Source organism: Crocodylus siamensis, chromosome 1 (genome assembly GCF_052110815.1).
Source record: "Crocodylus siamensis isolate JL-2025a chromosome 1, ASM5211081v1, whole genome shotgun sequence".
Lineage (NCBI taxonomy): Eukaryota > Metazoa > Chordata > Crocodylia > Crocodylidae > Crocodylus > Crocodylus siamensis.
In genome coordinates this window covers 343,046,816-343,066,192 of record NC_143395.1, presented here as the reverse complement: position 1 = coordinate 343,066,192, position 19,377 = coordinate 343,046,816, and the positions used below count along the sequence as shown (strand labels likewise).

Here is a 19,377-nt window from a genome sequence, read left to right as displayed (position 1 = left end):
CCTGGCCTCTGCCCTGGGGTTTAAATGGAAGCCAGGCCCTGCCCCTTCCAGTCAGCTGACCGCTGACAGGTGTGGGCCCCTAGCTCCCCCTGGTTGCCCTAGCAACTGGCACCTGGGTAATTGTCCTGGCTGTACCAGTAGCAGGTACATTAGTGCCCTGCTACAACATACCTTAGGAATTCCAAAGTTCTTTAAGAAAGGAAAATAATATTTTCAGTTAAAATGTCTATTTTTAGGGGAAAATACTCAAGTCAGAACTGAACTAAATTACAAAGGTCTCACTCGAAGATGTTATGTCAACTAACTCTGATACTACTAATATTCCAGGATAATGAACACACAAAAGCAAAGTTAAATTCCCCAAGTTTTATAGTGAAATAGTTTATTCCATATATTTAAAACATCAAAAACAAAAGGTTCATGTAACCCAGGTAACAGGAGGCAAACATTAAACTATGCAAATTACTATTAAAACAAACTTTCCCCCCCCATTTTTCATATTTGTATGCAATTGAGAAAACGAACAAACAAACAACTAAACAGCCTGCTTAATGCATGTGACCTAAATTATTTATTTTGACTGTACAGAATACAAGCTTTCATTTTTTCAGGAAAGCAAGTCCCCCCTCCCCCCTTCTATGCCTCCAGGTTGCAAAGATAACACTGCATTGCTGTACTTTTGGAAGGCTATCTTCCCAAGTCTGTAGACAATTTGAGACAATAAACCAAAGTATAATCTACTGCATCCTACTCATTTCAATGCGAATACTCTAAATTCTTCTTCATAAGGACTAACTATTTCACAGTTAGTCAGTTTAACAGATAAAATGAGAAAGGTGTGGGAACTGATGACAGAAGAACAGGTCACACAAAGATACAAGAAAAGAAAAGAGAAGGATAAAGGGTAAATGTTCTACTTTGAATGTGGCTATACTCCAAATGTATAGCACAATCTTCTTACCATCTTTAAATATGGTATTTGGCCTTCTCCAAATGCAACTCTGGTATACTTAGTGTTACCTTCATCCTGGGTAGTCTATCTAAATTTCAAAGGTTTGCCATGGTTGGAATTATAAATTTAATTAAATAAAGCAGCAGTGAAATCAATACAACAATACTCTGTATAAATCTATATATTCCATAGCTGTTTTGTGATTGAATTCACAATTTTTAAATAAGAAATTATGCAGTTGACAAAATGAATTAGTGATATGCTAAATAACTGGCTTTGCTTCACCTTCAAAATGAAATTTAAGGTAAGTGAAAATAATTTCTCACTGTTGTATAGTTAATAGGAAACCCGGGAATATATTTAATTTAAAGTTTATTAATTAAAAAGCACACATGAAGTAGTATTTTAAATTTCAGACTAGTGCAAAATAAACCATCTAAACTGTAATGCACAAGTCATTCAACGTTAGCATTTGTAATAGAAAAATTAAAAAGTTGTACATAATATATTAACATAGATTAAGTTTCTACATATTTTCAGCTGGGTTCAGTGATTGTATAGTACTTGACAGACTGTTTATAAAATTAAAGCTCTGATTTATAAGGAACATGTGTAACAGCTGTATTATTTCCAAACACTACTAGTAAAAAGGAAAGTGGTAAGTAATGAGGAACCACAAGATAATCCCATCAATAGACATTTCTAAACTCCTCATGATGTTTACATTTTCATATCTCATTCTTTTCCTTTTAAAGATTACAGGAATGTTCCAATACCTTCAGATACAGAAAAAAATTAGTGTCTCTGAACAGCAGCCAGTCTTCAAATACTCTGCTAACTCTAGAGCCTGACATTTCTCTCATCAGCAGATCTTCACACATGAAGTCAACTTGTCATATTTTCAGCAGCCTAGAAAGAGAAACACTATTTATTATAATGAAACTACTAAAATAGGTAGTAAGGGATAAAGATTAGCTGTAACAAATATAGTCATTTCTTGCAACTACTTTTACTTTGTCAAGAGTATTTGGATAGCTTAAAGATGCTCATAAATCTTTTGATATAATTTTAATCTGCTGCCAAATGATTCTTTAATGAATTACTTTTGTTTTCAAAATGTTTTCAGTTTTCAATATTCCCCATGAATTTAGTAATCACTTAGCAAATTTTAACATAGGTGAGGTAAGGCAAGAAGCTCTCTCAAGGAGCCATATTTTCATCTTATTGCTTGCGCATGTTAGGCTAAACATAAAGGTAACATTAAGTTACATGATACCATATTTACCTGAATCTAAAGCTACCATATATTTAAGGTGAAACCCCCACCTACCCTCAGTAGTCAGTCTATACATGGAAAAATGTGTTATAATCTTCCATGCACAGAATCCAATTATTGGAGGGTAGCCTTAAATTCATCCACCCAAAGTAGCAGTAGGGGGACAAAGGGCCAGACCCCTGCTTCTTGCTTCCCCTGTCTGTGCTGTGCTTGCCCCATGCGCCATTTGCTCTCTGATCCCCTATTTGCCCTCCCTTGCCACTTAAGCCCCCATTGCCTGACCTTTGCCTCCTGCACCCTCTTATCTGTGCCAGTCCCCATGCCCATCCAGGACTATTCCTACTGCCTGCCTTCCTCCGCCCCTTGCAATCCCCATGCTCGACCCCCCTCCACCTATCCCCCCCACTGTTTGCATCCCTCCCCATTAGGGTAGCTCATCACATTTAGCTTTAGTTGCACCTGCTTAAGTGGTGAATATTATAGTTTTATTTGAACTTTTCTTTTATATCACTGCTTAAGTTTTTGTATTACTGCATTATTATTTGAATATTTTTTTCATTTTGCCTGCATCAACACATCAGTTATCCTTGAGCTCACTTTCACAGACAGCTTATGTTCCACTGTCACCAACACACGCATGTGAAATATAGGCCCTGTTATGAGTTCAAATTAAACTGACACTCAACTTACTGAATCAGAGGGAGAATATGACTGGATATGTTAATGAAAGGTGCTAAAGAGCGGACCAACTGGACAGTGCCCAACTGTAAAGCCCTTGGAATTTCTGGAGTTGATGGACAGACCAAACTAGGAGTCTGGGGAATGCCCAAATTAAGATGTGTGCATATGGTGGGTTTGTTGGAACAAAGAAATACGATGACAAGATAAAAACATGAACAGTACGGTGATCACAGGGAAACCAACCAATGGTACCTGGAAAAGAAGAGTCAGAGGAATAAAAGTTAAAGAAAAAGCATTAAAGAGGGGAACAAGGAAGTTGGTGCGTCTCATCATCCAACATCTGGACTGAAAAAAACCCAGCTATTACCGATAGATGAAAGAGCTGTGCGAAACGGCTATATTTAGTTTTGGTTTTAGCCATTTTGGAGGACAGCGATTAGTTTTGGATCACTGTTCCGCTTCAATTTGGACGAATCTGTTTCGAAATTTCAATGCTGTTTTGGATACTTGGATTAGCCAGACAGCTGCAGGTTCTCCTGAGGCTCCTCTGGCTGTGCCTGCCTCTGCCCTGGTGGGGGGAGCCATGGAAGAAGCCCTCATGGCTGCCCTGCTCGGCCCCATCTCCCACCCCAGCCTCTCAGCACTTGAAAAGGAGGGCTGCAGGGCTGTGCCAGACTATTTCCAGGGGGCACCTCCAAAACTTTTCTGAAATGTTTCAGTTTCGTTTAGTTTCAAAGATGTTTTGGAGCCTTCAGTTTCATTTCAGATTTGGTGTTTTGGCCACCAAAACACCTCCGAAATGAAATGGATGCTGAAATTTTGCACAGCCCTAATATATGACCACCTCTACTTTCAGGAACCAATTAGCCACCTTTTCTGTGAAGCTGAGTAACACCTGGGATTAGGTAAGACAATTAAACTAAGTGTCTTTCTCTCTATGTAGAAACTATTAATACATTTAGTATGTTAATAAAGTTAGATTTTAGTTAAATTGAATGCTATTAATACATTTAGTATGTTAATAAAGTTAGATTTTAGTTAAATTGAATGATGCAAGGTGTATTGCATGTTCACTCTGGGTTGATTATGCTTTAGCAATCCTTTCATGCCATGGGCACATAACATCCTCAATTCCTTACCTCTGGCTGTGGTGCTGTCAGCACCAGCAATGGTCCTTGCCTGGCCAGGGAGAAGCAGCAGTAGCAGCTCTGGGTCTAGGTGGGTCAGGCTCATAGTGGTTGGAGCCAGAGTTAAATTCTAAACAACTGGGGGAGCAGGAGAAAACTATGCAGTCTCCCCCATGCATAACTCCTCTTCGCTGCAACTCAGCTCCAGCTTGGCCTCAAGTCAGAGGCTGCACTATCATCTTTCCTTGCTTTCCCCTCCCCCGCACTGGTGATTGGCAAAAAAACTTCTTCATCTTGGATTTGAGTACATACAGTACTTATGGCTCAGAGTGACAAGATCACACCCTTTTGTCATTTAGAAAGAAAGAACAGAACAGTTTGTATACAATTTATGCACACCTGCTCTTTTCCACATTTGATGAAATACATAGTGTTACATTTTAATACCAAATTCCAAAGTTTCATTTACACAAATTTGGGACAGTGGATTCGTGATAATTAAAAAAAAACACAAAAGGAAAATCTCTGACCACATGAAGGTGCAAAGCAAACATTTCTCCAAGATTATATTTGGGTTTTGTGTTGAAATTGTCCTTCCAAATAAATAACTTACATATACAGTGAATTCAATCACATATTTTCTGCTTTTCCAAAATGGCTGTGAAGCTCAAATAGGGTAGTTAAACTATTTAGAATATTCACAGTAAGTCTCTTTAAAACAATGTTTTTGCTGACCATATAAAGGAGGGCTGTCCAACTGGAAGTCCCTGGGCCTATTCAGCCACAGCTAGTCCTACAGCTTTGGCCATGGGCTCCAGGTTCCCCTTGCCTCTCTCAGCTTTTGTTTTCTTTTCCTGTCCCAGGGGGTGGTGTGGTGCAGCCTATGGTGCTGTGGGAGCTGCAGTGTGGTGCAGCAAAGGAGCTGGGGTGAGGGCCACCCATACACAGTGCACTGGTGGTGGGGATGCTATCAACAAGTTGGCTCACACTAGTGTGGCCCTGAGCTGCTTAGAGGTTGAACAGTTCAGATCTAAAATATACTGTGGTTTTAGAATACTTTCATATGAAAAAGGAGCATAGACAATGTAAAAGAACATTATAAAAATTATACCCTTTTCTTAGATTTTTAAATAAACTTTGCATAATATTACTTAAGAAGTTCTTTCTTAATTAAGAGTAGCTAACCTAGATATAGAGCTGAAGTAGCAAGGCGGCCAAATTTACACATGACACAAAATTATGCTAAGTGGTAAAGACCAAAGCAGGTTGTGAGGAACTACGGAAGGATCTGGCACTACTGAGTGAATAGGTAACTAAATGACAGATGAAATTCAAAGTAGATAAATGTAAAATGATGCACATGGGCAAAAATAACCCAGACTATATCTATACTACAATGGGCTCAATATTAGCTGTTACCACAGAGGAAAGATCTGGGAGTCACTGTGGACAGTTCACTAAAAACATCAGCTCAGCAGCCATCAAAATAATACTTAATGTTTTGTTTGACATTAAGACAGGAACTGTATATAACACAGAAAGTATCAACATGTCACTTTATAAATCTATGGAGCATCCACACCTTGAATATTATGCTCAGTTCTGGTTCCCACACCTAAAAAAGGAAATACAAGAACTAGAGAAGATACAGACAAGGACAACAAGGAAAATTAGTGTTCTGGAGAGCCTTCCATATGAGGAGAGACTAAAGAGGCTACGCCTATTTATTCTGAAGAGACACACTTGTGGAGGGTGGGGGGAGACATAATGAGGACTTACAATACTAAATGGTGAAGAGAAAGTAAACAGGGATTTATTATTCACTCTCTCACACAATGCAAGAACTAGGGGTTATAAATAAAACTAGCAGGTAGTAAGTCAAAAAAACAAACAAACAACAACAAAAAGGGAATTCTTTTTTACTCTGAATGCAATTAAAGCATAGAACTTTTTGCCACCAGATATTGTGGATGATGACAGTTCAGAGATTTAGAAAGGGATTGGACAAACTCTTGGAAGAAAGGGCTAATAGCTACTTATGTCAGTGGAGTTGGGGATACAGTCTCTGAATCAGAAGTTCCTGACCTAGATCCTAAATGCTGGAAGTGAGAGAAAACAGTGGAGAAAACCCTGGCCATACCCACTTCACTCTCCCTTTCAGCATCCACTCTCTGTCTCTGTGACACAGGATACTGGGCAAGAAAGATCTATGGTCTGACCCAGTAAATGGTAATTCTTATCCTACTGGCAAAAAACCTTACTAGTTACAGCTGTTTAAGTATAGCCAACAGAAATTTGTTTCCTTGGGTTTTTAATTTTTAATGAGAACATACACAATTTTTACATGAAAAGACAAAAGCATAGTATTCCGAACTTCTAATTACTTGTAACTTTTTTTTTTTAATGAAAAACATGGAGTTTTTTTTTTTAAAGATGGCTTACCTTCAGAGCTTCTGTAGCTTTACGCAGTTCTTTAATAACAGAGGATAAGGCCTCTGGGTTTATCCCTTGTTCGCAAAGCCGCACACAAATAGACAAGGTTTCCATATCCAAGCCAGTGTTTAATATTCTTGAAATCTCAAATAAAACTACAATTATTAAAAAAAATTGTAAGTTTTTTTCTATACATTAAGAGTGCTGCACCATCCAGCCCATATGAGGAAGTAAAAGCTTCCGTTTTCTAGCCAGGGACCATTTGCCTGCCTGCAGCTAGACAGGCACCTCGGTCTCCTCTGGAGACTGCTGTTGTAGTTGCCCTCCCCTGCTCTTCCCGCCACCCCCTGGTAGCTCCTGTGCCAGCTGCCCCAGTCATCAACATGAAAGACCCTGAAGGAGCAACCTCAGCATTTGGGAATGCCCTTGTCCCCTCAGGGAGGAATCAGGAACGGGACAGGAGCAGACAGTGGAAACAGCAAGGCAGAGTAAGATCCTGCCCCCTGCTCTTACCTGGTACCAGGTAGACCAGTGGTTCTTAACCTTTTTAACATCAAGGCATGTAGAGTATAGCTCAGTGATTCTACTGGGGTAACAATTCTCAAAGATTACGGAGGGGTGGCTTGAGGCTAAAAAGGCTGAGATACACCGCTGTAAACAGAGCTGCTACACATGGTGCACAGAGTGCACAGCTCTGCTGCATGACCAGGCTCAAGCACGTGTTCCACGCCCCAGGCTAGAGTGGGGATGGAAATGGAAGGTAAATGGCAATGATGGGAAGGGGTGTGTAGACGTAGCAGCTCTGACCCTGACTGTGGGTCAGAGCCACAGCAGCTGCCTGCTAACAACAGCTCCCCCCACCCCCCAACGCTAAAATCAGACCCCGCCTGCCCCCCTCCCCCCCAAAAAAACCCTTGTCTTGGATTTGAGCAAATTCGGTACTATTCACCTCATATTTCACTTAGAGAACTGAAGCAAAGCAAAGGATAAATTCTGAAAAGCTGATAAGTAATTCAGGAACCTTATTTTAAAACCACTCTAGTGTTCATGACTGAAATTACTGGGAGTTAGAACGATAGGCACTTTTGAAAATTCCTCTAGGTACCTAAATACTTTAAATATCTGGGCCTATTGTAGCCTAAGCTTCTTAGAAAGCCAACAGAACTAAAGTCCTTACTGCCTAGGTCACTTAAAAAAAAACAAAGAGACAAACAGACTTAGGCACTTGCACAATGTTATCAAAAACACTCTGACAGGGGCACACATGAGCAACTTACACGAACGAATTTCTACAAGTGTCGTAAGTTTTGCCAGCAAAGTTCTCCGAGACCTAGAGTTATCTCTGTAGGAATGCTCAGAACTGTCACAAATGTGGCAGAACTGGATAGCCTGGTGCTTATGTCCTATTTAAGCATGTCAAGATTCACAAACTTGGGTATTCCTGTGCTTAAGTCCTCTGAGGAGCCTGGATCCTATACACGTGATAGCAATGAATTCAGACAGCACAGCAGACAGCTACTTAAATTAAAAAACAGAGCCAGAGGAGGCAGTGTCCACCTTTTATGCAATATCCTAATACAGGGGTGTTCAATTCAAGGCTTCTGGCTGCCCAGACAATCCGCCTCTGACAGCAGGGTAGTGGCTTGTCCCAGCTCTGGAACCCAACAGGTAAATTCTACCACTGCTCACCTTCCCCACACTGCCCTCCATTTTCTCCCTGTCTTGAACCTCAGTTGCCAATGGCAACCCATAATTCCCTAGCAGATGGACAAAGATGCACGTATGGGGAGCAGGCAAGGGCTGAATGGTGGTAATGTTCATCCTGTGACTTCCAGAACCACATCGACACAGCAGCGCTGAAACCCAACTCAGGAAAGCGGTACTTCAATTTACTACTCATTCTTACTCATTAAGTGTCTTTGATTTCTTGAGAACAGTAAAACATTAAAATAGAAGTTGAATCAGATAACCATTGAATCAAGAACCAACGAATAAAAACTGGAAGTAAAACAACATGTTAGGATGGAAATTTAGAGGAAAATCTCCAACCATTAAAACTAAGTAGCTCAAGAACAGCCTTCTAACTGCAGTAATGGGTATGAAGTTCTTAATAGGCTTAAAATGGAGCCTGGACAGTTTATGAAAGTGACTATATGACATAATCAATTTTGATTCTAGGGCACTGAACATGATCAAACCTTCTAGACCTATGTTCCCAATTAATGTTTGAAACCCTCTGTTGCCACCCATTCATGCAAGTAAATGTGAAGTGTTTCTTCTTATTCCCCTTAAACAAGAAATTTAGCTCTTAAACTAATTAACAAGTTTGAAGGAAAGACTATTTAGCAGTCTCTCTCATATTTTATACCACCATTGTGAGTTCTTCCCTAAACTATTGTTTACAAAGGTCGTTTCAATAGGCCCATGCGGTTTTCATATGTGAAAATTACTAATGCACACAGCTGATGAACCTAAAAATTCTTTAGCCATTTTCCTGTAACTCTTACTGCTGACAGGAAAAAAAAACAACATCAGAGCAACACTAAAATCTATTTTTACTCTGAATTTTTTAAAAGTACCTTCAGGTTCCATTATTATTGTATGGAATTTTCCCAGTATTTCACTATGTCTAGAAAGAGATTAGACTAATTCTCTAGACAAAGACTGGGTACTGAAGGGTGAACCTCATTCTGCCCCATTTGTGCCTGGTCACAAAGAAAAAAAACGACTTGTGAATAACTGAAATAGTCACAATAAAGTTGTGCTGCAAAATAACAAAACAGAACACAATTCTGAAAAACAAGACAGTTATGAAGAGACAGCATCTCAAGCTCACCCTGCATACTTGATTTGGTCAAGCTACAGAAAATCACTACCTTGATTATGTAGTGGAAAGAGCTTATTTACATTGTTTAACAGAACAACGAACAGGAAAATTTGGGGTTTGGACACAAGGAATGCTCAGATTAGTGTAACTGTATTTTGAATCCCAGACAGATGTACACACCTGTTATAACAGTGCAAGGCTGCCTTGAACAGGTCAAAAAAGTGGTGCTTGATTTTCCAGGTACCTTTTGAACCAGTTCACTGTGATATTAGATGTGGATACATAATGTTCCATGACACTGATCTGGTCAGTCCTCCATTAACTCCTCATTGCATCAACCTCTTCCTCCCCAAACTCTATTACCCCTCACCTGTCTCCCCTTGTGTTGGCATTTTCATCACTGAGCTCTCTTGCACTGCTCGTTCAAACAAAGCTATCCAACAACCTTGCATCTTCACTCCCTCCTCTACTGTAGCCCCTCATTATGCCTCCCCATGCCCTAGGAAGTCAGAAGTGCAAATCTAAGCACTTTTCCCCCCTTCCTTCCCCCAGACCACCCCAAGTGAGGCAAGCAGATGGTAAACTTTGCACCACTGCGCTCGGGTTTACAGAAAGGAAAGCAGAAAAGAGGCAAATGTCCCTAGCCACAAGTCCCTCACCATTTGGACCCTGAAAAAAAAGTTCCAGATATACTGGGCTCATTCCTGCCTCCTGGTGATGGAGTCACAGCACTTCATAAGAACTGTCAGTTACATACTTCCATCTTACCCAGCATCCATCTGCTTGACCAGGAAGGAGGTTCTGGCCCAGAGGACCCCCAGTGATTGCAAAGTCATCTTCCTGCTTCTCATTCACCTTGCTCGAGGACCAGTGGGCACTGTCCAGTGTCCTGTGCTCACAGCCCCCACCCCCCCATTCGTTCATTTGTTGTGAACTGAGATCCTGGTTTTCTCTGATAAAAAAAAATTCAATTTTCAGTTTAAGAAGAAAGTAACCCAAAATCCACATTTTTCCATGATTAAAATGAAGCACCACTAATATCTAGTGGATTTGGTCAAGGTACAGATACACATCTATATATTAGTGATGTTTCATTTTAACCACAAAAACACGTGGATTTTAAGTTACTGCTTTAATCTGAACATTAGGTTTTATATTTTTTTTAAATCAGAGAAAACCAGGATCCCTAGCTATGAACTTCTGACCTTCACTTCCAGTCCCGCTTTGTAGTTAGCTGGCACCTACCTAATACCTCCCTGTGATAGCAGTGGCCCAAGACCTAGGACACCACCGTGGGTGATCAACAGGCCCATCTCTCATCCACACCAGCCTCTGGGCAGTCCTGCGGGCTCACTCCTTGGGCTCACGCAGGGGCCAACGGGCACTGTGTCCTCCACCCCTTGCAGAACTCGTTACCAGTCTCTGCTCTTCATTCCTGCCCCATCAGGATTTTGGAAATCTGTCGCTGAACACAAAACTACCCCTGGGCATCTAACGACCGGGGGCGTTGAGCGAGGCTCTTCTTGTCGGGGCCCGTGCTCGTGTTTCCTTCGTGAAAATGAAGGCGGGAGGGAAATCTGAAGGCCCGGCGTGCGGGGCGGGAGAGCGCCGGGGGGAGGGGGCGGGCGGGCTAGGGGAAGGCAATCAGGGCGGCGCTTGTTTCCTCGGGGGAAGAAACAGAGCTACCCCTCCTGCTGCCGCAAACTCCTGCCGAGGCCGGCCCAGCTCCAGACCCTTCCGGCGCCCGGCCCGGCCCGGCCCAGCGGCAGCGACAAACAGTAGCGGATCCAACTAGGTCCGCAACGAGCGCCCGCGCCCAACTCACCGTCCATGGTCTCCCGCACAGCGTTCAGGTTAGCCGCATTACTTGCCATAGTGACACAGCGCGCGCCTGACCCGCCACCCGGACGCAGAAACCCGGAAGCGGAAGTCCTTCTTAACAGGGAACTATATTATATTTTAAAATAATAATTACAATTGTTTTCTGTAAGTATATTTCCCTGTTAGGAGGAAAAAATAAAACATAGTTTATTTTTTATGTAAAACAAAACAACCCCAGCCCACCTCTCCCCAGCGCATGCGCAATTACATCTTTGGAGCTATTTCCGCCTCCGCCTGGCCCGCTGTAATGTTTCAAATACGCCCCACCCACTCCTGCGTGAGGAGTGGGTGGGGTTACTCGTTCGAATTTGTTAAGCAAGTCCTGCGCCGATTGATCCGTTCGAGAGCGGTCGCCACGCGATTGGTCAGACGGGTGAGGCAGCGCTCGATGATTGGGTAGCAGCGGAGCGTGGGGGGCGGGCCAGTTAAAGAGCTGCCTGGGGTTAGGCAGAGGTGTCGCGGACGTGGGTGGGTTGAGGTGGCTTCATAGGGATCCGCGGGCGGAGGCAGGTACTCTCGACTTTAGGCCCTTTATTTTCCCCCCTCTCTCCCTCTGTACAGGCCTTTCGGGGCTAGTGTGGGCTAGAGCCCGCATTCCCCTAAACTGATTGCTGCCTTGGGGAATCGTGCCTTCGCGCATGCACGCAGCGGGCCGGGATTAGGAGGGAGTCGGAGTTTTGAGGGTTCTGACCCTACGACCACGCATGCACCGAGCATGCTGGGAGTGAAGCATCGAGGGGCTCTAAGGATGCAAAGCTGGAGGAAGGGCAGAGCAAAATAAAGTTTCAGTGGCAATAGTGTGGCCCCAGACCCCGTGTGTCATGTGTCACTTGACTTTCTCTGCCAGCTTGAAGGGGGAGGAAGAAATTCTTACTTTCTGGGATAAGCAAGTAACTAAGGCAGTGCTGGGTCTGGGGCCATGTGCCCAGTTGGGATATTTCTCATCTGCCCAATCTGGTGTGATGGATTGAAGGGCATTCATTGGATTCAACCCCTGCCTGTGGTAGTTGGGGGCTAAAGTTGCTCTCTAATCCTGTGCGCTTGCTCCAGTTGATGCTAGGGCTGTGTCATCTGACTCAGGACTCTAGTTAATGCAGGTACTGCTTTGCCCCACCAAATTTCCTGACCTGGGCAGGGCTTCAACTGACGAGAGTGCACAAAGCTAGTTGAACACAATGTGCAGCGGAGGAGGGTTGTTATGGGGTCTGAGGTACCCCAATGGTTGTAGCAGCCTCTAGACTGACTTGACTTGGGGATCAGTGTTTATTGCATATAATGCACATCCTATTTTCCCTGAACTCATTTTGGGGGCTGGGGGTGGGGTGGAGGATGCAGGTTTTATCCAAGAAAAGGCACTGCCTTCTCTGGGAGAAGCATGGTTTTGAGTCGTACCTGTACACATTGTTATGTTTTCCATATACAGCCTTTCAGTAAAGAGTTTTCTTAAGACGCTCAAGGCCAGATGCTGCTTCGTCTGTTAAAACAGTGCCTAGGCGTGATTCTCTTCTATTGTGAAAGCCCCAGGAAAATTTAAACCTCGTTGGATTCTTCTCCACCTCCTCATTGCTACTTTTTTGGGATGGAGTCTTAAGGTTGAGATCAGTGCAGTTACAAAGCAAAATGTATGGGTTTGGATGATTGTCCAGGAATTCAAACTGGGTAGAATAGGATCACGCTTAGGATATGAACAGGCATCTCATGTGTCCTGGGAGCAGTTGTGCTGGTAATTGTCCTGGAACAGAAAAGTCACGTGATAGCTGTGTGCATGTTGCCCTTCCAGTTGGAGTTTAGTTAGTGGCTGAATGCATGGCTGCTTTTCTGGCATTGATCCAATGATGCAATCCCCACATGTTTGTTGAGATGCTCTTCAAAATATCTTGGGGCATACTTAGCTACCTTATCTAGTAAACCTTTTTTGGGGTCTGTACTGGGTCAATGAAAATGGTGTCTGAATGATGATTCACTCAGGTTCATGTACAAATTAAAGCCAGGTATAGAAACCAGGTATAGAGTCATTATCTTGTGATAATTACAGTGTACTTGTAGCTGGTCTAAATTTATTAAACAATTAACCAGTTAATTGCATGATAACTACCTTGCACATGTAGCTAGCTGGTCTACACTTACTACAGAATTAACCAGTTAATTGCATAACATGTCTCCTGTAGCAGGGGCGTAATTCTCATTCTGGTTTATCTGAAACTGATCAGAAAGCTGACCAAATTTAAACTTCTTATACTTTCTTCAGTTTGACTAGATTTTGAATTGCTAGTGTTTCTCTAAATGATGGTTTCTTACTGCAAAACCATGGGGTACTGAACAATCTAAAATTATAACTTATTTTCCTTCTAGGTATTGTACTGTATTATGGGTGATAGAAAAGAAGCTAAAATGCAGATAACACCGGAAACTCCAGGACGGGTTGCTGTTCTGAACCCTTTTGAAAGTCCAAGTGATTACCATAGTCTGCAGGAACACGTTGTTTCCAGTCCTTCTGTCTTTAAATCGACAAAAGCCTCATCAGTAAGATTTAATCCTTAGTACATGAATGTGGAAGAAATAGCAATACTTGCACATACAAATTTTTCACACTTTGTAAAGTACATATTATGTGTAATACAACTTGAAATATTTTTACAAGAATTTAAACATAGTTCCTTCTGTGGAAACTTACAGTATTACTATGGTTTGTTTGTTTGTAGTGCTGTGTAACTGTTTTGAAAGTCTTGATGTTACTAAAGTTTTAGTGATTTTCAGAGAACCCAGCTAGTTGTACATGACACTGTTCTAACTGTATTGTTGACTTAAAGATGAACAGTATTGGTTAACTAGGTTTTCTCTAGAGAAAACCTAATCTGCAGTAACCGTTGTTGCAACCTTTTGATTCAAGTAGGCTGGGTGTAAGTTTAAACTCAATAGTCATAATGCTGCCTATTCCGTGCTTTATCTGGCCCTGTTTTAAGTCTTGAACTCTCTCTTATACAGTGCCCTAGTTTCAACGTGGAAGATGGGAAGTGTCTCTGCCTCAGAACATATGGAGTCTGGTGGTTACCTGAATAAATCCATAGGGAGGTAGCTGATGTAGGTTTGATTCTGGGTCTCTGGTGAGGTGTGTAGCTACCGAGCTATCACATAAGATGGACACCACTAGCACCTTCTTTCCCTTTTTAAAAAGAAAGCAGCCATAACTGCATTTTTGTATGAATGAAACCTTGTATGTGGGTGCATGTTTGGTGTGCTCTGAAGACACAGATCATGCCTATCAGGGGACTTAGGCAGGGGAATTCTAGGTTTTGAATTTTAGCTGGTCTTTGGTATGTTTTTGACCCCAAGTTGTTCAGACAGGAATCAGCTCAAGCCATGTGTGGAGATGTAGCTCTAGATGACATACTTTTTTGACTTTAAAATTTTCTAGGCACCAATGACTTCAGGTTCCTACAGGGCTAGATGGCAGCTGAACAGGTATTTCTGGATCTCAGTTTTGAATTTAGGGACCAAATTTCTGAACTGGATTTGATCCTTAGATGCATCATTTACCTCCTTCATGTCCATTTCTCATCTGTGAAAGGGGCATAGTGGTATTCTCATAGTAGTTCTCTGAGACATATTTGTTAAGAACTTTGATAATGGAAAGCATCAGTTAATGCAAAATAGTAGACATACTTTGTTGTTTCACTTCCTATAGTATTGGTACTAGTTATTAAAAATAAAATTATTAAAATTTAAGTAGTCACTTTCTCCTTTTTTGTTGTTTAAATATTTAGCTTACGCTGATTGAAACAATTGCTGTCATCTTAGGGAGGTAACAGAAGTGCTGTTCCTTTTAAAGATCTGTGAGTTTTTTGTTTCCTTTTGCTTGGAATAGTAAGCACTATGCTCTTTGTTCTTTTCTTAGACCCCAGGAAAATTTAGGTGGTCTATTGATCAGCTTGCTCTAATAAATCCTGTGGAAATTGACTCTGAAGATGTTCGACGTCAAGCAATGTATTTAAGTCATGCCAGGTATGTTGCTTTTTGTTTTACCTAGTGAACTGAAGCAATACCTGAAAGTTGTGGTTACACATGTACATTTCTAGTGTATCTCTATGAAGAGTGAACATTTTCTATTAAATGATAGTGCATATAACATTGTTTTTTTCCTGCAGTTATTTAGATTTTTATTTTGTTTTTTTAAGTCTCTGTTATGTATATAAAATCTTGCCTCCCCATTATTTGTCATGCCAAGCTCCATGGAACAATCCTGTAAAGAGGCTGGATTACCTGGGGCAGATTTTGGGCAGAAGCACACCTTTCAGTCACTGGTACGTGGGGAATTTCCTCTAGTTTGTTTTTGCTGCCTTTACAGGCTGACCAACTCTTCTACATATCCACAGGTGTAGGGCTTTCTTAGGTACACATATGTGATGAGCACATCAGGACTCTGCCAACAATTTTAACCACTTTTATTATTTTATGGCATGGGTCTAGTATTGGTTACTGCAAGCACTCCACTGTTTCAATGCTGAATGGGTTGCAAGCCATTAGGGGAGTTTGATATTTCTTGTAGCAGTCTTGTTACCACAATGCAGTCTGGCCCCAGCCGCTGTCTTGCATTTTTACGCAAGAGACGGTCCAAGCTTTCGCAGTTTATATATGCAGCAGCAACCATAGTGGTATCATAAGAGTTATGTTTAGGGAGCTATCCAAGGCAAGGTGGCAGCCAGCCAATTTCACGGGCAGGTTGTGGGGCTGGCTCCCATTTTCACGGGCTTATTGCGGTGAGGCTCCCTGTGCCTCTGTTTGAGGGATCCTGGTAGAGTTCCCCACTGCTTCTGGTGCAGGGGACTCGCTGGCATATGGCTCACCTTCTTGCTACTGATTGGAGAGGGGCAGGGCTGCATGACAGGTAGCCCTCTCAGCCAGTCAGCAGTGGGGGGTGGGATTGGCTCTTTCCTGCTTGCCGTAGTGCCAGCAGTTCCAGTAGGCGTGGCTAGGAGGACTGCTGGCTCGCACTGGGGAGCTACCATTTTATTTTTAGTAAGTTTTTATTTTATATTTATTTATTTATTCCTGTGGATTTCACAACATCTACAGTATCCATGAAATTGTGATTTGAGTAGGTCCCTAGTTATGTCACTGCTGATGCTTTCACTACAATGGCCTGCCACTGGTTCTAGCTGCATTTTTAGTTACATGTGGCAATTTTCTGGAGGTATTGCAAAACTAGTCAGAAAAATAACTGAAGAAAGGGAGATAAGAGAGGATGAACATACTTATAAATAACCAGGTTCAGTAATGCAGCAAACGGCTTCTATATAGTGTTTTGAACTAACTTATAGCTCCATCAGTTGTTTAGGTATTTGTCCCAAATGGTTTCTAAATATAAGAACATGGTCTGAAACTATTCACATATAATAACCATATACAAATACTTGAAATCCTTTCCTGTACAAGAGGTTATACAACTAATTGTCAGTACGAATTTCTTCTGGTTGTGGATTATACTGTTATTAATTACTTAAAAGGAGAGTTTTCTAATACATATTTTGTTGAAAGGGAGAAGAAACTGAAAGGTGCAGTTAAATTATTTGAATAATGGTTAGAAAATTGAACTGGCGGAAAACTATAATATAATTTAACATGATTTCTTTGGAATTACTATTTTGTATAAGATTATATAAAAGGAATGCACTAGACAATTCACACTGGAAATTTTGGGATTCTTGTATATTGGCTAGGATAAGATGGATAACATACATACCATTTGAAGAGGGGCACTGAGGACAAGTAGAAACTGTCAGAAATAACTACATTTACATGCATATTTCTTTGTGCTTTCCATTGGCGTTTTCTCCCTCTCTACCTGGTATTATTCCTCATAGTGAATCTCTTTGTCATGTTTAAAATAAGGATGTATTTAACATGTAGTAAGTTTAAAAGTAGAATGTTTTTATAAGCAAAGCTCTATTTTAGTCCAGGATTTAGATGGAAGAAGCAGATCTATTATGAAGACAGTATTTTTTTCCAAGAGTTGCTGTTAAAATTGTCTATTGTGGAACTTAGTTTTTTGGGTTTTTTTTAAAGTAGGCAGTTATAGAGGAACTGCACATAACAAGAATTATTCCTTGCATGGATTTATTTGGTAAAATTTGATACTTATTTTTAGTTTAAGATTATAGAATGGTGTACACTGAATGAACTTCTAATTTCCAGAACCTCAGATATAATAACAGTATTTGTAACTTACTGCTTTTTAATTTTCTTTATTAGATTAGATAAAGAGATGGAAGACAAAAGACAAAAAGCAATTGAAGAGGTAAATAAGGCTGATATTTATATTCAGTTGTATATTAATATTATGCAAGTAAAATGAACAGTAGTGAAAACCTAAATAGTAATTACTGCCCAGTACCTTTGCAGAATGGTAGGTAAGTTTTAACAGGGCATGTGTGTTTCTTTGTTTAAAACATCAGGCAGCGTATTACTTTTCTCTTGCTGTTTAGAATATAAATCTCTATTGCCTGCTTTTATTTGATTTTTGCTTCCCTCAATCAGGATCCAAAGAAGCAGAACCTTGGACCTTTATGTGATCTTTAGTTACTTGAATTGGAAATATATTTTGCTTTTCTTGTAGTACTTCACAAGAATATCAGTGACAAGCATTGTACAAAGAATCCTCCAAAGCTTACCTTTTAATAAGTTTAGGAGTGAATCCGCATGTTCAGTCCTGGTGGTAACTGTCATGATGCTTGACAAATTCTTGTATTTTTCCTAAAGATTTTTGAAGAGATGGCTGGACTTTTTACTGAAAGAAAACTATTTTTTTTAAAGGAAATGCCATTGGGAGATATTTGATCCCATACAGTAGAACCTGATAAATCTGGTGTGCTCGGGACCAAGCACTTGACAGAAATTTGAAGATGTCATATTTTTTAAATGGGCATGGCGGCCGGTCTTGGAGTGGGAAAGAGTGATAACGGTGGGTGGCCCCAGAACACCGGCCACATGCAGAGTGGTGACGTATAGTGGTGAATGGCAGTGGCAGCTGCCGTGTTCAAGCTTCCCCCTCCACGTCCAGGAGGGCAGGGAGAGTGGTGGCTGATCCTAGAGTGGCAGAGGGCAAGTGGCAGGTTTTTGAAAAATCCAGATTTTTGATATCTGGATTTAGGAGGTTATACTGTATTATAAATGTCATGGTCTGACAATTTAGCAAATAGCTTCTCTCAGAGTCTCAATTTAAATACATAGAGGTGAAACTTGGTTTGTTTGTTGTTGTTTTTTCTGGGTTCTCTAGTACTGTTTGCACTTGCCTAGTGTTAGTTGTAAGAATGATGACAAGGCATTTACCATCCTGTTGTCTAACTCTATACTGAGAAGAAAAGTACTGTAAATCAGGATTAATATTCTTATAAAGACTCACCTGTCCAGTGCATCCTTCTTCTTATATTGATAAGTGCCTCTTAAAGTGAAGGCTTATTTCCTGCCTCTGGATGTTTAGGAATTAGCTAATTTGATTGCCTTTGAAGGAAGTTGAGTACTGCATGTTCTCATGAAACTACCAGATAGATGCTCTGAGGTACTTGGCTTGGGCAGCTTACTCTCTAAAAAGACTTTTTGTAAGATAACATGTAGTCACATCAGGTATCTTAAATGCATCCCTATGAAGGTAATAAAAATCTGATCAAAGAAGCTACGTTTTCTAAAGGTAGCATATGCAGGAGTATTTATTACTTGGAACTTAGAATTCTGCCTATCTTTTCCTAAAGGTTTCCTTTGTCCCCAAGGTGTATGCATAGATGCCAGCAGTGCGAGTTAGTCAAAATGTTGTACCTTGTATTTTACGGGTTGATTTGGGAATTCTCTGGCTGGTGTCACGGCAGTTAATGAAGAAACTCCTTGCAGACTTTGTTTCTTCAGAGTGTTCTGCTTCATTTTGCTTTGGTCCTTCTTTTTATATTCCTGATTTCAAGTTGCACCTGTCTCTTCTTTATTTCATTTTTTCTATTTGTCGTCAGGGTGTGTGTTAGACTAGAATTATCAATTTTTAAAAGAAGTTTTTTAGTACCTTTTTAATCCCAGAATCCTGTCGTTTTCTCCAGAACTCTTTTAATGCATTGGTAAAGTTTACCCTTGTGCTTCATTTCCTCTGTGCATTTCTGCAGAGCCTGTAAACAGCAAGCATTCTGAAAGCTGTGCTGCTTATTCTCTTGTACTTGAAAAT

At 41.0% G+C, this 19,377-nt stretch overlaps 2 protein-coding genes across 6 annotated transcripts in view; one reads left to right on the top strand and one right to left on the bottom strand.

The window, feature by feature from the left end:
- Window positions 1-351: 351 nt before the first annotated feature.
- On the bottom strand, window positions 352-11,298 carry MZT1 (mitotic spindle organizing protein 1). Of its 2 annotated transcripts, XM_090024484.1 has the most exons (4): window positions 11,122-11,298; window positions 6,479-6,624; window positions 5,619-5,651; window positions 352-1,861 (listed from the first exon to the last, which is right to left on the bottom strand). In XM_090024484.1, exons 1-4 carry the CDS (start codon window positions 11,168-11,170, stop codon window positions 1,838-1,840), a joined length of 252 nt encoding a protein of 83 aa, XP_089880610.1. In that variant the 5' UTR covers window positions 11,171-11,298; the 3' UTR covers window positions 352-1,837. The 2 variants fall into 2 exon arrangements, with proteins under 2 accessions (XP_089880610.1, XP_089880619.1); XM_090024493.1 differs by lacking the exon at window positions 5,619-5,651 and having other exon boundaries at window positions 11,122-11,279.
- A 311-nt stretch (window positions 11,299-11,609) lies between these two features.
- The window catches only part of BORA (BORA aurora kinase A activator), a 30,683-nt gene continuing 22,915 nt past the window's right edge, over window positions 11,610-19,377 (top strand). The window contains exons 1-4 of one of the 4 annotated variants that reach the window (XM_090024451.1): window positions 11,610-11,687; window positions 13,530-13,700; window positions 15,073-15,179; window positions 17,427-17,472. In XM_090024451.1, the coding sequence (XP_089880577.1) occupies window positions 13,545-13,700; window positions 15,073-15,179; window positions 17,427-17,472 (309 nt within the window). In that variant the 5' untranslated portion in view covers window positions 11,610-11,687; window positions 13,530-13,544. Of the gene's footprint in view, window positions 11,688-12,771; window positions 12,901-13,529; window positions 13,701-15,072; window positions 15,180-17,426; window positions 17,473-19,377 lie in introns of those variants that run through there. The other 3 variants (XM_090024457.1, XM_090024464.1, XM_090024472.1) reach the window with 3 other exon arrangements.